Consider the following 15480-nt stretch of genomic DNA (forward strand, 5'->3'; position numbering starts at 1 on the left):
CCTGGCACAGCCAAAAAAAAAGATGTGTCTTGGAAACCACAAATACAGTTATTCTATATTTCAATTGTTTACCATTCCAGCTACACGAGAGAGTGCATCCTCCCAGGTGGTATGTGTTAAAAGTCCCTTTTCATTTCTGACCATCGGTTCGGTAAGTCTTTGACGTTTTAGCCCATCATAGGCAAATCTAGATAACAGAAATTACACCATTTGTGGAATCTTTCTAAAAGGCAACTATTTTCAAATTTAAAATCTAAAAGAAATGTTATTTAAATACAGTGTTGGTTAAAAGTAAAACAGAAGAATAAATACATGGATACAAATAATTATTCCAGATTTCTTTGGAGATAAATTAATATTTCACAAACATTATCTGAAACTCAAATGCCACCTAAAATGTCTGAGTTCTTATCATTTATTTTCAGCTACCCAAAGAAACTTAAAATTATAATACGTTTGGTAGCTGAGAAAGCCAAATCATTTATAAAACCTGAGTATCTCTAGATATCTCATCAAAATTATGTTATGCAAACTCAAACTTATATTTAGCTTCTATTCTCCAATGAAAAAGAGACAAACTGAAATAGATTAAGTATCTTAATTTACTTCAATTTCTCCATCTAGGAGAAAAAAAAGATATTTCTGAATATGAAAGCCAGTAATATACCCAGGATTATTATTGTCAGTTTTGTCCAGTTCACTATATATCCTAACAATCCCGATTTCAACAGTCTATAAACAGTAATTTGCAAATATAAAAGACTGTTCCTTAGAATGAAATTATAAAATTTCCTTTAAATCAACTGCAAAAGTTAAAGGAAAAAAACACAGCACATACCTGGTTTTATCAGAGATCCACTCTTCATTGATGTCCTCATGCATCCTTGGCAAAATCCTCATTACCTCTCCAGTTCTTGTGCTGACCACAATATTACTTCCAACTGCATCCATTACATCAATGGATTCTGTCTTTCTAAGAAAATAAACACATATATTTACTAGTTGATTTTGAGAATAAATGGACAAAGTTTCTGTTACCTGGTTTACCAAAATCAAAAAACTTTACATATACTTTCCTTTCCTTACATATATACACACACACTCTCATATTTGAGCAGACCATAACACAAAAACAGAAGCAAGTTATCTAAAACAGTTATCTAGTAATCTGAAACAGAAGCCAGTTGGAAAGGCTGTAAATAGCCAAACTGTGAAAACTTGACTATCAAAATAAATAAATTTTTGGGTATGGCTGATTAAGGAGCTTGACAAATCCTCCCTCCAAAAGCAAAAATAAAGCTAGACAAAACTGACAAAAGTAACCAACTCAACTCTCTGGAGAGCTAACAAAAGCAAAAACATCATGTGAAGGTTTTATGTTTAGAGAAACTGCTGAACTTCCAGAAAGAATGGTGGAAACCAGTGGTGTTCTGGCTTGACACTGTTCTTATTGCCCTTCTCACCACCTTGAACTGGAGGTTCTGGTAGGATGGGGCAGGCTATGAAGACAGGGGATTTTTTCTTGCAGACAAAGACTCACTTGATTTGGAGAAATGAGAAAAGTTGTCTGCAGAAGTGATACCTTGGAGGTCACTGAGCTGAGGAGCGTCAAGGACCTACTAGCATGAGGCTGCAGTCACAGTCAGGGTAAGCATTCCTAGTGGAGGCTGCACAAATGTGACCAGAGACAGCCCAGGCTATTCACACTCTCCTGGACAACACAGAGACCCAAAAGACCTAATGTAAACTACAAGTTGGGCAGACTTGAAAACAGCCTGAACTCTGAATATGCTTTTCTATCCACACACAAGGGCAACCCACATGACTCAGCGGTAAAAGAACCTGCCTGCAATGCAGGAGATGCAGGTTCAATTCCTGGGTCGGAAAGATCCCATGGAGAAGGAAATGGCAAACCACTCTGGCCCATATTCTTGCCTGGGAAATTCCATGGACAGAGGAGCCTGGCAGGCTACAGTCTATGGGGTCCCTAAAGAGTCAGACACAACTTAGCAACTAAACAGGAACAACAATCCACGCACAGATCCACTGGCAGAGGATGGAAGCTTTACTGGCTCAAGGAATTTGAGCATGATCATTATCTGACTACAGACAGAGAAGCAACTCCTAAGAAGCCCTGCTTAAAACTAAAAACAAGAATATTAAAATGTTCAGTGAAAGAAGGAAAGTCATGTTTAAAGATGAAAGAGAAGAACTTCCCTGGTGGTGCAGTGGTTAAGACTCTGAGCTCCCAATGCAGAGGACCTGGATTCAATCCCTGGTCAGGGAACTTTAGATCTCACATGCCACAACTAAAGATCCTGCATGCCACAACTAAGACCTGGCACAGCCAAATAAATAAATAAAAATAACTATTAAAAAAAAGATTAAAGAGAAATATAAAACCATGAATCAACAAGTGAAGATTCCCAGTGAGGATACAAAAATTTAAAAAAAAAAAAGAAACAGAAATTCTGGAGTTGGAAAGTGTAACTGTAATAAAAAGCTGACTGTAGCAGTTCAACAGAAGATTTGGGATGGTAAAAGAATGAACTTGATATAAGTCAACAGAATCCATCCAATCTGAAGAACAAAGAGAAAAATGTTTTAAGAATAATGAATAGCGTCTCAGAGATCTGCTGCTGCTGCTAAGTCACTTCAGTCGTGTTCGACTCTGTGCAACCCCATAGACGGCAGCCCACCAGGCTCCCCCGTCCCTGGGATTCTCCAGGCAAGAACACTGGAGTGGGTTGCCATTTCCTTCTTCAATGCATAAAAGTGAAAAGTGAAAGTGAGGTCCCTCAGTCATGTTCGATTCTTAGCGACCCCATGGACTGCAGCCTACCAGGCTCCTCCGTCCATGGGATTTTCTAGGCAAGAGTACTGGAGTGGGGGTCTCAGAGACCTATAGCACATTAAATGTACCATCATATGTATTATGGAGAGGAGAAAAAACTCTCTACTTAAACTTTTCAGTTATGTACTGTCTTTTTTTATACATAAATACATGGTTCAAAGCCTGGAATTTTAAGATGCTCCCATATACTCTGGTAGGAGTTTAAAATTAGAGGGCAATTTAATATGTTTCTAGAACCTGAAAAGTATTCAAATTTATTTCAATGATTTAATTTCTTAGTTTAATCAGAAGAATCAGAGAATCAGAGAAAATGTAAATATATTTATCATAGACTTGTAATTATACAGAAATAGAAATAAACTAAAGGTCTAATAAGAACTGATTAAATAATATATGATATGTATACATGGTTGAAAGTTTAATATACAATGAGAGGAAACTATAAATTTTAAAAAATCAACACAATCTTACTCTTTGGAAGAAGTAAATAATTTTGTGATTAAGTACTCTGGAATTAATTTCCAAGGAAACAACAATTGACTTGCACAGGCTCATCCTATCTATCTAACAACCTACATTCCAGTAAAAGGGTTTTACTTTAAGCAAACAAAAACTTCGCAGACCAAAACAATTAGAACTCAGGAAGAAAATGAATCTTAAATTTTTTTTAACAGTATTGAAGTAAAGGACAAAAAATACAATGATAAATACCTTGTTTCCCAAGGCCGAGCGGTAAAGGCATAGGGCTTAGAGGTCAGGGCACCTACAGGGCAGATGTCAATGATATTGCCAGAAAGTTCAGACATGAACATCTTTTCAATGTATGTGCCAACTTGCATATCGTTTCCTCTGCCTGTAGTTCCCAAATCATCCACTCCTGCAATCTCACTTGCAAACCTACAGGATAAAAATGCACCAAACAACTGGTCAAAGCCGCAAAATTACCTCCTTTCTTATTATTGCAAAGATAATGATTTTCAAAACACTAAGAAAGTTGTCTTCAATGTTAAGTGCAGTCCCTGAATAAAAATTAGTAATAAATGCTGGCATCTGAGGTATAACACACATACAGAAAATTGTACAAATCGTGTGTACAGCTCAACAAGTTATTACAAAGTTAATGCTTGTAGAGTCTGACTTTTAAATCCAACTGAAGTTGCTATTAATTCACTCTATTGGCTTATGTAAAAAGCAACCAATACAACATCCCTCTTTTCCACCAAATAAAAGTCGCTATCGTTTCCAGTGTTATTATTCCACCAAGTTTTGTGAATATTAGAGCTAAGAATACAAATGATATTCCAAGAGACAGAAAAATAATTACCTGATGCAGCGAGTACACTGTATACATCTAGTCATAATGGTTTTTACCAATGGCCCAATGTTCTTGTCCTCTACAGCACGTTTCCCCTCTAAAAACCGGCTCCTATCACTTCCAAACATCATGGACTGGTCCTTAAGTAGATTACAAAAGAGTCAACCTAATTTTGCTAACAAAATTAAAACCTGAGACAACCAAAAGAATTAAGAAATTAAGACTACACACCTGCAGATCACATTCACCTCCCTGGTCACAAATAGGACAGTCCAGTGGGTGATTTGCTAATAAGAACTCCATCACACCTTCTCTGTAATATATAAACTTAAGTAAATTGCTGGCATTCAAAATGGTTTACATACAGGGTATTTAAATAACTGTGACAAGTGTATGTTCTCATTCAGTTAGCATGGATTTTATATTTACTATCAGAAACACCACTGTTAACTATCATAAAAGTATTATTAAATACATAATTTAAAAAATGTTTATGAATCTGGAATAAAATATCATTGGAGAACCTAGAAAATTATGAGTTTTAACAACACAGAATTATCAAAAGTTGCTGAATAGGCCTCAGAAAACTCAGGCATTAATTCAGAAAAACATGAACGCAAAGCAAAAACAAACATGATCAGTGCCAGTACAGTACAGTATCACTGCAATAATCTCAGATCAGTAAGCCCCAGACCCACTGCCATCATAAGCTGAGCAAAGTTCTAAACAAGGGTTTTTAATGCTGATTCCAGCACAGACTCAAAAACATGAACGCCCGACTTCACCTCCTCTATGTGTACTTAGTTCCAACTGCTGCTAGAAGCCAAGCACAACTTCTTCAGAGTCTGATACTGAATTTCTCATCTATAGGAAGGTCTACATTTTGAGATGTGCAATTTTCTGCCAAGAAAAGTCACTATGCTGAGTTAACAATAAAGTACCTGGCTTTCTTAGTTTTCTCAGAGTTTGTCAGGATATTCCAACCTTTCATTACTGGCATGGCACAAGCAGCTACAACCTGGAATTTCAATGGAGAAATCTCTAAGTATTTGTAATTACACAAATTTTATTTGTAATTATAAGTAATCCAATATATAAAAATATTAAATCATATATTTGAAAACAAGCAAAGAACAGAATATTTTTGAAGACTGAGTTTTTTAGTTTTCATATTTATGATAGTCTGGCACTTTACATTTCTCTTAAAAATAAGACATCATCTTAATTTTATTATAATAATTAATATGATGTTTTAATAAGAGGCTCTGAAACAGAACATCAAATAACTGTTTTGATGAGCAGGCACTACTGAACTAAAATTGCATAAGCCAAAACAGAGTTAAATTGAAAGTGAACCTTTTCACTGCAAGCCTTTTCTCTAGTGAAAAATGGCACAGTATAAGCACTTCCAGTGTGTGTCATACAGTCATTTGGAAATACTGACTGCTCTAAGAGGATCTCTTTAATTTCTAAACATTACAATTCTATAGGACTTGCACTTATACAGTACTTTCTTCAATGTGTTTCCAGTTGTGAAATGAAGAGAATCAAGCACACAGAAAATAAATTTATAGATAGAAGTAAACAGGACCAGACTCTTGGTTACAACAATACTGATTTTAAATAAAGTTTGCTACATAATTTAAAGTTTTCTACCTTCTACAGCATGGTGTGTAATTTTAGGTATTAAGTACCTTAGGAGCTTTCTCAATTTCAACAAGGCACATCCTGCAGTTTCCAGCAACAGACAACCTTTCGTGATAACAGAATCGAGGAATCTGCATGCCAACCTTCTCACAAGCCTAGAAAAGTAAAAAATATTTGCAGTAGAATAACCTGACCTCATTTGTGTCTTGTCTAAAACACAGGAAAAAGAAAACAAACAAAAATCAAACAAAAAAATGAGGCCATCCACTACTTATCTAATTACTCCTAACTCCAAATATCTGCGTCTTCATTCTACCTTCATCCTCAAAGAGATTTCCCTCCTTTTCTTTGTTCTTGACTCCAACCTCTGTCTGCTCTGAAGATACCTCTTTAAAGATCCTGACCATGCCTAAAAACTGGATAAAGCATCCTCAGACTGTGTTTGACTACTCACTTCTCCTCTGGACCATTCTCTACAAAGATTCCTCATTCAAACTCTGTCCCAGTGGTTTCATGTCCCTGGATTTCCTCATTGACTAGCTTTCCTCCTTTAGATTAGACTTCATTTCACACCACCTAGGTGACTATAATCTGGTTCTGTGTTTGGTCCCATATATCCCACTCAGGACTCCCCACTGTTGGCTAAGGGCTCTTCTCAGTTCCCATTTGCCTAGTGAGGGGGATTAGTTCAGCTCTGCCAATAATCCCTGCTCCTTCTCTGAGCCTATAAATGCACTTAAATTTCGAGAGTTAGTTATTCCATCCTTAGCCCTCACTCTAAAGTAATCTCATCAATTTTCAATATTTTTTAACAACTTGATAAAAACGCACCGAGTCTTCCTGTGTGCTAGATGCAGTGGGTCCTGTCCCAACCTTCACACTAGCTCATTTTACATACTGATTACATTCGAACCTTCATCTGCAATCCTGACAGTCTTCCACTTCGTGTGCATGTTCTTTAGACAGTTAAAATTCAATCTATTTCCGTCCCCTACGTCTCCAGGGGATCTTCCCCACCCAGGGATCGTACCTGGGTTTACCGCATTGCAGGTAGATTCTTTACCATCTGAGCCACAGGCAAGCCCTGTCCCCTCCTATATATCCCCAAATAAGATAACAAAGCCAGAATTCACAAAAACTCCTCTGCTCTTTATCATTCCAAAAGGCCTGTCTATCTACATCTCACTCTCTCATGAATATACCCTTTCGTTTCCATTTCCATTGCCACAATTTTGGGCCTTCTCATTTCCTGCTCCACTAATGCAAGATATACTCTATCCTTGTCTCATGCTAATCTTAATCTCCAAACCACCATCCTCTACAGTGAATGTTATACTGCTTAGTAGCCATGAAAACTCTTGATGGGCCAAACTACAAGCTCTTTAACATTGCACTGACTATCTTTAATGACTAGACCTTCTCCAACATCACAGTTCTGATTTCCTGTTATCTCCTCTTCTACACATACCTTGTTTCACCAGTACTAAATGACCTGAAGTTTCCTTGTCCACATAGAAACATCTATTCATCCTTTAAAAACTTCTCAGGGATCATCTGAGATATTTATGACATCTCTTCTACCACCTCCTATTCATGCCAAAATACTCTCCACTGTATGCGGAACATATTTTTGTTATATATTTATCGTTTATATTTCTACGCCTGACGGTGCAAAAGTTACTGCTAAAATGAACAAAGAGCATTTAGCTCTGCAATAATTTACAGTGGAATAAAGCACTACTTCTCCATGACCAATTTTGTTAGTTCTGGAAGAAGCTGGAGATATTAAGTGTTTGGGGCAAAATTCAAGAACCTACTACCCTCCATTTACATGCTTTGTAGGACACCTTCCTAGAAACATTGTTAAAAACAGGAAAGTTACGTAAATGTGCATCAAGCAGGCTCACAACAAAGATTACCTTTCTCCCAAACTTACTCATATTAACTAATAATTTATTTCACATAACTTGAAATTTCTAAATAGGAATTTATTTGTAAGGCAGAAGTGAAACAAAAGAATTGCTATAGTTTATTAAGAAAGTCAGAAACAGAAAAGCTCGTTCTGATATGCCAAGATTTCAAATCAAAGTTATTTTCATATAATTTTACTATCTACAGTTCTTTAAAGAGCATTTGTCAAGGAATCTTGAAAATTTTAGAAGTAAACAGTATCAAGAAAATAAGTTGTTTTTTTTTAATCAGATTATGCACAAAAATAAAGAATTAAAATTAATGCCTACTTGAAGGACGGTAGTTCCTGGTTCCACCATGACAGACTGACCATCAACAAATACTTCAATCAAGTTGCTTGCTGCTGTGGCAGTTGTTCGAACTGATCATCCAAAACATTGAGGTGAAGATGAAATTAGCAGAGGGTAGTGGATTACATAACTAACCTACAGGTCTAAATTTTTTCCTCATTTTATACTATTCCCTTCTATTTCTCTAGATGCAGACTTTTAAAATAGTGAATTAGAGGAAAGCTTTTCCAATCCTTAATACCAAATGGAATATAGTTGTCTGTTTTTAACAGCAGTTTAGGCTGTAACTTTTTTGGCCCTGCTGTGTGGCATGTGTACAATCTTAGTTCCCTACCAGGGATTGAACCATGCCTCCTGCCACTGTCAGTGTAGAGTCTTAACCATGGGACTGCCAGGAAGTCCCAGTTATAACTTTTAATGCCACTGAACACATGTTCCTGGGAAGATCACTTCTCAAAAGCAGAACAACTGCTTTTTCCATTCTGGCACTGATGGGCACTTCCTGTTACTTTCCATTTCTATGAACTGTTTAAAGCTGTATTATTCTATTCAACTATTCTATTCTATTTTTAATAAAAACTATTATATTTTTAAATAAAAATAAACCACTGACTCAACATTGTTTCTATTTTTATTTAAAATCTATTATGGATTTAGGGTCTTTCAAGAAACATTCCATAAACCTATAAATTTACAAAGACAGACAGTTTAGTGCCCACAAAATTGCAATTAAAAAAAAAGATACTCACCGCATCCTTTAGAAGACTTGGAAAGGCCTACTAAGGCCTTTTTTACAGGTATCCTTAACATACTGCTAAAAATAAAACAAAGAAGGGCTATGTTATGATAGAAAAAACAATCCGAATAACAAACTTTTCAGTAATATTTTATGGGTTTAAAGCACTTCATATACATATTTTATTCCATCGAACATTTCACAAATCCTAATATTGTTTCTCAAATTATAGAGATGAGAATACTCCATCTCAGCTAAAGTAACTGACTTTTACATCATCAAGAAGCTAAGGAAGAGCTGCTAGTATATAAATATGAGCCTTCTAATTCTATACAAAGGGCAGTTTTGTTGTTTTTAATTATAAACAAATGGTCAAACTTAAATACAACTATGTAGTAAAATAAATTCCAAGAATTAGCTTATCATTAGTTGCTATGTAAAATAAAGCCTACCTTTCTGCCTTCATTTCCTGCTAATGCGCATTCCAAAATTCTATGTTCTGAGCAGTTATCTACTAAATGCTCCTGAGATATTCTGAGCCTAAGATATTCACAAGTCTAAGCTTGAAAAAGTCTGGAGTGCCATTTTCTGTGTCAAGCAGTACATTTATCTTTCAGATTTGCAATTATTTGTTTATGTGCTTGTTCTACCCCTACACTGTATCATGAACTTCTTGAATCTTTCTATCTCTACCCCCAAGGATTGCGCACAGTAAGCTCTAAAAGAGTGGTTCTCTACAAGACACAATTTTGTTTCCCAGGGAACATTCAGCAAGGTCCAGAGAAATTGTCTGTGGTCATGATGAGGGGAAACCTATTGGCGTCTAGTGGGTAGAGGTCAGGGTGCAATTAAAGATCCTACAACGCTCAGGACAATCTCCCATAATATAGAATTACCTAAAGTGCTGCAGCTAAGAAGCCCTCTCTACAGGATTTGCTGAATTACTGAAATAAATTAAAGTAGGTTACATAACTTAACAACAATTAAAGGTGTACATAAGCAAACACTGAAAAGTTATTTGATCTTTTACTTTCCTGTCCATTCACTTGATCATATGGACAAAGCACTGCTGAATCAGAACAGGACAGATTCAAAATCAACCATCAATATTTCATACAACTGTGTAAAAATTTTTAATTACTATTTTATGTCCAATACAATATGAAGCTGGTGCCTACTTTAGCTAGAAAATCCACGAGGACTATTTGTATTGAACACCCAGCATCAAATGGAAGACTGCATAACCTCAACATAAGAAATACAGATTTGCAAAACTTTGGTTAAGTGCTTTACACTTATTCGGCTACCTTGCAGGAACAGAAAAAATCAAATAAAAGATGGGAACGTGCTAATGATGACTCACTTCTAAAACTAGACTGAACATGTTTTGGTAGAGGGATAGATAATACCACTCCACATTCACCATGTACCCTGCATCCATCCACTTCCCTCCCTCCAAGGTACTATCCTATTCCAAGCCACCATCATCTCTTGCTTGGACTATAAGAGCAGCCCCCTAACAGGTCTCCTGGCTTCCACACTGCTCCCATTGCCTCTCCCATCTTCCCAAGGGCTGTGGCCTCAGACTGAAATGCTCTTTCCTCAGATCTTCCTGGGCCCTCCTCATCTTTCAAATTTCTGCCTTAAAAGGCATTCCTCAGGGAGATTTTCTTAGACCAGTCTAACTAAAACTATCCTAACTACTCTCCAGTCATGTCACCCATTTAATTCTTCCTTGCAGACTCACTTCTAGTTTATAACAGACGTCCAATAACTATTTGTTCTATCTCTACCATCTGGCCATCACTTCCACTTTCCTGGCATTAGAGTGTAGGTGCTCTGGCAGTCTTGTAACACGCTGCTTAAAGATGCACATACAATTCAGTGGGAAAAAAAGAAGACTTTCAGTAAAAAACCAACCTGATGTTTATTCATCAGCAGTTCACGTTACAGCTTCTATACTCTCAGAAAGCTCTGTTTCGGAGCAGAGCTGTATCTGATCCATGCTTTTATAGTACATGTGCATGCATTAGATCTCCCAAATTTAAACAACGTAGCTTTGTCATTTGCAGTGCAACCTTTGGGCCAACTGTTTAAATGTCCCTTTCTTCCCCATCAGTGAAAATGCTAAGAAGTGCTACCCAATGCAGCCCTTGCACAAAACCAAAAAACAAAACAAAAGGCGTGTACAGTTGCTAAGGCAACAGCGGCCAAAGATGCCCTGTAGCAGGTATGTGTTAATTTGGGAGGAAAGGCTCAGTCTTTAGGCCTAAGTCACTGACACAGGTCCTCTCCAGAAAGGGGACTGTCTTGCATTTCCGTGCAAAGGGAAGGTCACCCACAAGGTGCACTCGGGCCAGCGTTCCCCAGGGCCTCCAGGTTTCCTCCTACTCTCTGCTCCATCAAACCAGAGATCTTGCCTAACAGTCCTCACCTGCCGGCTCTCGGGGGTTCCCCGAGGAGGCGGGGTGGGACGCGGCGCAAAGTCAAGGACAAGAGGAGAATGAGTGGGCTGAGACAAAGGAAACAGTCTCGTCAATAAACAAACGCCGGGCGCTGGGGCACCTCGGCCTTCTCACCCAAACACGACCTCACCTTCTCCCTGGAGCCGCGGAGGCTACCCTGCAGAACTGTCTGCAATACACCGACCCCTTCAGAGGCCGGATTGCTTATTCAATATGGCGGCCTCGGGTATCTCCGCCAGCCGGGCCTGGAAGAACGGAAAGCCGGGAGGGACTAGAAAGCCCAGTTCGACAATTTCCGGCTGATAGAGTTCGGCAGCTTCCGTCGGCTTGACAGAGGGCGGGGCGGAGGGCGTAGCACCCGGGAGGAGGCTGGGGTGGGGTTGGGGGTGAAGGGGGCCTGCTCGGACCCGCAATTCCGCCGGAAGTGGCCTGTCGGCTGAGGCCGAGCGTTTTCGGCTATCTCCGGCACCTTCAGAGGGCGGGTCCTAGAGTCTTCGAAAACCTTGGAGGTAGCAATTTAAGAAATACCCATTTTATTAATTGATTTCCAAACGCAAAGAAAGGCCAAAGGATGAATTGCGGGCCATTAATTTAGAGCCTTTGCTTTTTACGTTGAAGAATCTTAACGTACTTTGACCTTTAACCTGCGGCCGGGGGCCTCGGAGAGAAACGCCTCCTTTTCTATATAAGGGATTTCCGGCCTTTTGCGGCCCTTTTTTCCTCTTAGCGCTGGGCGCTGAGCGGTTGCGCGCCTCTTTCTTCGCTGCCTCCGAGTTCTAGATTAGCCGTCGCCATGGGTTTTGGAGACTTGAAAAGCCCCGCTGGCCTCCAGGTGCTCAACGACTACTTGGCGGACAAGAGTTACATAGAGGGGTGAGCGCATTGGCCCGGGTCAGGCAGGGCCGGGTTGGTGGGGCCACGTGGCGCCGTCTCGGCTGCGGCTAGAGGAAGGGAAACCCGGTCCCAGGGCTCTCCCGGGGGAGGGGGTTGCGAGGGAACAAGGGTTAAAATATGCTTTTTCCGCATGCTTATCTCCACCAGGTTTTTCCACGTCTTTGCTCCGTTAACAGATGTAAGCCTGTAGCTCCATGTTAGCAATTGTAATTTCTGAAGAGGTCTACTGAGTGGCAAGCATGCCTCCGGGTATCGCGGAGACCAAATAAATGATCCCTGATCCTAAGAAGCTTATTTCTTACAAAAGACAAAGCAACTTAGGTACCCCGGTGACGAAAGGGCGAGTTCGTAGTGTTTGTCATTCATTTGCTGGTGTTTGTATCTCTCCGTATAAAAGTGTGTGTAATTGCGTTTGTATCATCGGCAGGTATGTGCCATCACAAGCAGATGTGGCAGTATTTGAAGCCGTCTCCGGCCCACCACCTGCCGACTTGTGTCATGCCCTCCGTTGGTATAATCACATCAAATCTTATGAGAAGGAAAAGGCCAGGTAAATTATCTGTGTTTGCTTGAAGAATAGAATACTTTCGGAGCTTAAACTCGGGGTTTTCACGTGACAAGTTAGGGTTCGGGGTATTATAGTTTTGTTGGGATATTGTGAGCTAATTTCTCCATGACTTGAGGAGGGCCAAGAGACCGAAATCCTCCGGTTTTTTCAGGTAGCAGGTAGAACGTGACCATATTGAAGAAAAAAATTGGTCAATCTAGGAAATAGAAAATTTTATTAAAGCCACACCGAGGATTATAACCTCTGAAAAACTCTTCCGAAACCTGACAACTGTTCCCTCCACATAAGTAAGACAAGGCTGTACATTAATTAACGTATTATTTAATGACGGTTTATATAATCTAGATCTACAGGTGGGAAGCAGGTCATGGTTCATCATGACCCAAGATTAAGAAAAAATATTTCTTTAAAGAGGGTTGATTAATGCACATATACAATACAGCCTAGAGGGGAGGGAGGTGGTTCAAATGGACCAAGAAAATTTTTATTTTGTCTTGCCACAAAATATGAATTTTACTTGATCAAAAACAGCAATTCACCTTTTCCCCACACTGCCCTGCCAATGTGCCTGACCTTGACCTGGGAGCAGGGGAGGGGGGCAGACCTCTGAGATGAGCGGGTCCTTCAATCTTCGGAAACTGCCAACAAGAATGGAAGTTTGGGGGGGTAGACTCCAGTTCACTAAGAATGGAACTGAGCATACTTAATGAAATCTCAAGTAGAAATACTCATTCTGAAAGTATGTCATTGTCCGTATTGAATATAACGTTTCACATGGTACTGATGATGGTTGGGTGAGAAGCTAAACGTATATATAAAAGTATTTACCAGGGAGGGTTGAAGGGTAAATTCTTAGTACAAAAGAGATTCTTTAATTGTAATGAAAACAAGTTCTCATGTGTTACGTGAAAGGGGACATCATGGTGACCTAGTAATATTTGATTAATTTTTTTTTCAAGCCTGCCAGGAGTGAAGAAAGCTTTGGGCAAATATGGCCCTGCTAATGTGGAAGACACCACAGAAAGTGGAGCTACAGATAGTAAAGATGATGATGACATTGATCTCTTTGGATCTGATGATGAGGAGGTATGGCATAAATTGACTTATGTGTGTATCACTGCTTAAGCACAGGCTCTGTAGCCAGAATCCCTGGGTTTTAACCCTGGCTTCACTTAAAATTACCTGCCTTTTAAAAATTCTGACTGGCTACATGATGAATCAAATCAAATCACCATCTTTCGGCTGAGCTCGTGATGGATTTGCTTTTTTCTGACAAAGCCAGTCTTTGTTACAACCCACCAGCTTTAAACTGAGGAACAACCCACTTTGTGAAACACATGAAATTTTTCCTTTACAGGAAAGTGAAGAAGCCAAGAGGCTAAGAGAAGAACGCCTTGCCCAGTATGAGTCAAAGAAAGCCAAAAGTAGGTCATTTTATAATTCATGTCTAATTGACTTAATAGATTTCAGAATGTGAATAATCTTTTTAAAAAACTAACCTCCAAAGTAATTTCCTTTCCTCCATATTTTGTTGAATTAGAGCTTCAAAACTTCCACAGCTACTGGTCTGCAGCTGTTCTTAAAGGTAGCAGCTGTGGCATTCCACTGTGGGAAAGAAACTGTCACACAACTCAACACCTCTTTCTCAGCACAACAGAAAGTGGGCATGTGTGTGACAAACACAAGGTGTGTGTTCTGTACTTTTGTGTGGCTAAGGAGATGATCCACTTAGAAACAAATTTAAGATTTGTTAAGTGACTGGGAGTAGGGCAAAAAGAATTGTTTGAACAGTGCTGTTTCCTGTACACTTTTTAAATTTTTTTTAGAACCGGCACTTGTCGCCAAGTCTTCCATCTTACTAGACGTGAAACCTTGGGATGATGAGACCGACATGGCAAAACTAGAGGAGTGCGTCAGAAGCATTCAAGCAGACGGCTTGGTCTGGGGCTCTTGTGAGTTTAGTCTTCTCTTTTTTCTTTTTGACACTGGCATCTGCATAGTTTCCAACTGTGTCAGTTCTAAAACTTTTTTCGATCTTCTTTTCAGCTAAACTAGTTCCAGTTGGGTATGGCATTAAGAAACTTCAAATACAGTGTGTAGTTGAAGACGACAAAGTTGGGACAGACATGCTGGAGGAGCAGATCACTGCTTTCGATGAGTATGTACAGTCTATGGATGTGGCTGCATTCAACAAGATCTAAAATCCATCATGGATCAGTGCCCTTAAATAAAAGTTTGAAAGACAACCCTTGGCTCTTGATTTCTAAATAAGAAGGTGGTACTTATATTCCGTTTTTGAGGGAAGAAATTCAATGGCTAGGTAATTCATAAATAATGTAAATTTAGGTCAGCATTGTCATTCAACATTTAGCCAAAAAAGGACTACCTGTTATGAATACTATGGCTACGTGTACATGTAAGGTAGAGTTTATAAACAAAAGTGGACTTAGGACAACTTCTCTACCTGTTAGTGACGTCCTCTGTAAGTGGTGATACAACTTTCACTGCAGTATTTCAAGTGTTCATATTATTGGAGAGGTGTACTTGACTGAGAATTTGTACTAAGAGGTTTTTTTTTTCTTTGACCACATCACTTGGCTTTTGGGACTTTAGGTTACCCAGGTCCAAGGCAGTTAACTGCCAAGAGTTGATTTTAGATTAATTTGGCCCATATATAATGGCTCAGTTACAAAGTTCTCCAATATCTGAGCTGACTCCTCGATGAGAATATTCAGAATAT

General features: G+C 39.0%; 2 protein-coding genes and 2 non-coding genes across 5 annotated transcripts in view; 3 read left to right on the forward strand and 1 right to left on the reverse strand.

The window, feature by feature from the left end:
• Nucleotides 1-11533, reverse strand: part of NDUFS1 (NADH:ubiquinone oxidoreductase core subunit S1) — a 32146-nt gene extending 20613 nt beyond the window's left edge. Inside the window, exons 1-10 of one of the 2 annotated variants that reach the window (XM_052656354.1) lie at nucleotides 11409-11533; nucleotides 8827-8891; nucleotides 8057-8148; nucleotides 5864-5971; nucleotides 5111-5187; nucleotides 4401-4482; nucleotides 4179-4309; nucleotides 3566-3751; nucleotides 839-973; nucleotides 73-187 (exon numbers count right to left, since the gene is read on the reverse strand). In XM_052656354.1, the coding sequence (XP_052512314.1) occupies nucleotides 73-187; nucleotides 839-973; nucleotides 3566-3751; nucleotides 4179-4309; nucleotides 4401-4482; nucleotides 5111-5187; nucleotides 5864-5971; nucleotides 8057-8148; nucleotides 8827-8887 (987 nt within the window). In that variant the 5' untranslated portion in view covers nucleotides 8888-8891; nucleotides 11409-11533. The remainder of the gene's footprint in view (nucleotides 1-72; nucleotides 188-838; nucleotides 974-3565; nucleotides 3752-4178; nucleotides 4310-4400; nucleotides 4483-5110; nucleotides 5188-5863; nucleotides 5972-8056; nucleotides 8149-8826; nucleotides 8892-11408) is intronic. The other variant, XM_052656361.1, reaches the window with a different exon arrangement.
• A 450-nt stretch (nucleotides 11534-11983) lies between these two features.
• Nucleotides 11984-14986, forward strand: EEF1B2 (eukaryotic translation elongation factor 1 beta 2). Its single transcript, XM_052663748.1, has 6 exons — nucleotides 11984-12151; nucleotides 12600-12722; nucleotides 13700-13826; nucleotides 14098-14164; nucleotides 14567-14692; nucleotides 14787-14986. The coding sequence occupies exons 1-6, from the start codon at nucleotides 12072-12074 to the stop codon at nucleotides 14939-14941; spliced, it is 678 nt and encodes a 225-aa protein (XP_052519708.1). The 5' UTR covers nucleotides 11984-12071; the 3' UTR covers nucleotides 14942-14986.
• On the forward strand, nucleotides 13943-14021 carry LOC128044053 (small nucleolar RNA SNORD51). Its single transcript, XR_008199032.1, has one exon. It is a non-coding gene; the product is annotated as a small nucleolar RNA SNORD51 (small nucleolar RNA).
• On the forward strand, nucleotides 14292-14425 carry LOC128044055 (small nucleolar RNA SNORA41). The gene has a single exon (XR_008199034.1). It is a non-coding gene; the product is annotated as a small nucleolar RNA SNORA41 (small nucleolar RNA).
• Nucleotides 14987-15480: the final 494 nt, after the last annotated feature.

This window comes from Budorcas taxicolor, chromosome 2 (genome assembly GCF_023091745.1).
Source record: "Budorcas taxicolor isolate Tak-1 chromosome 2, Takin1.1, whole genome shotgun sequence".
NCBI lineage: Eukaryota > Metazoa > Chordata > Mammalia > Artiodactyla > Bovidae > Budorcas > Budorcas taxicolor.

Coding starts and splice junctions, on each gene's coding strand:
- EEF1B2 (XM_052663748.1), top strand. CDS start 12,072: ATGGGTTTTGGAGACTTGAAAAGCCCCGCTGGCCTCCAGGTGCTCAAC. Junction 12,723..13,699: donor TATGAGAAGGAAAAGGCCAG/GTAAATTATCTG, acceptor TTTTTTTTCAAG/CCTGCCAGGAGTGAAGAAAG. Junction 13,827..14,097: donor TTGGATCTGATGATGAGGAG/GTATGGCATAAA, acceptor TTTCCTTTACAG/GAAAGTGAAGAAGCCAAGAG.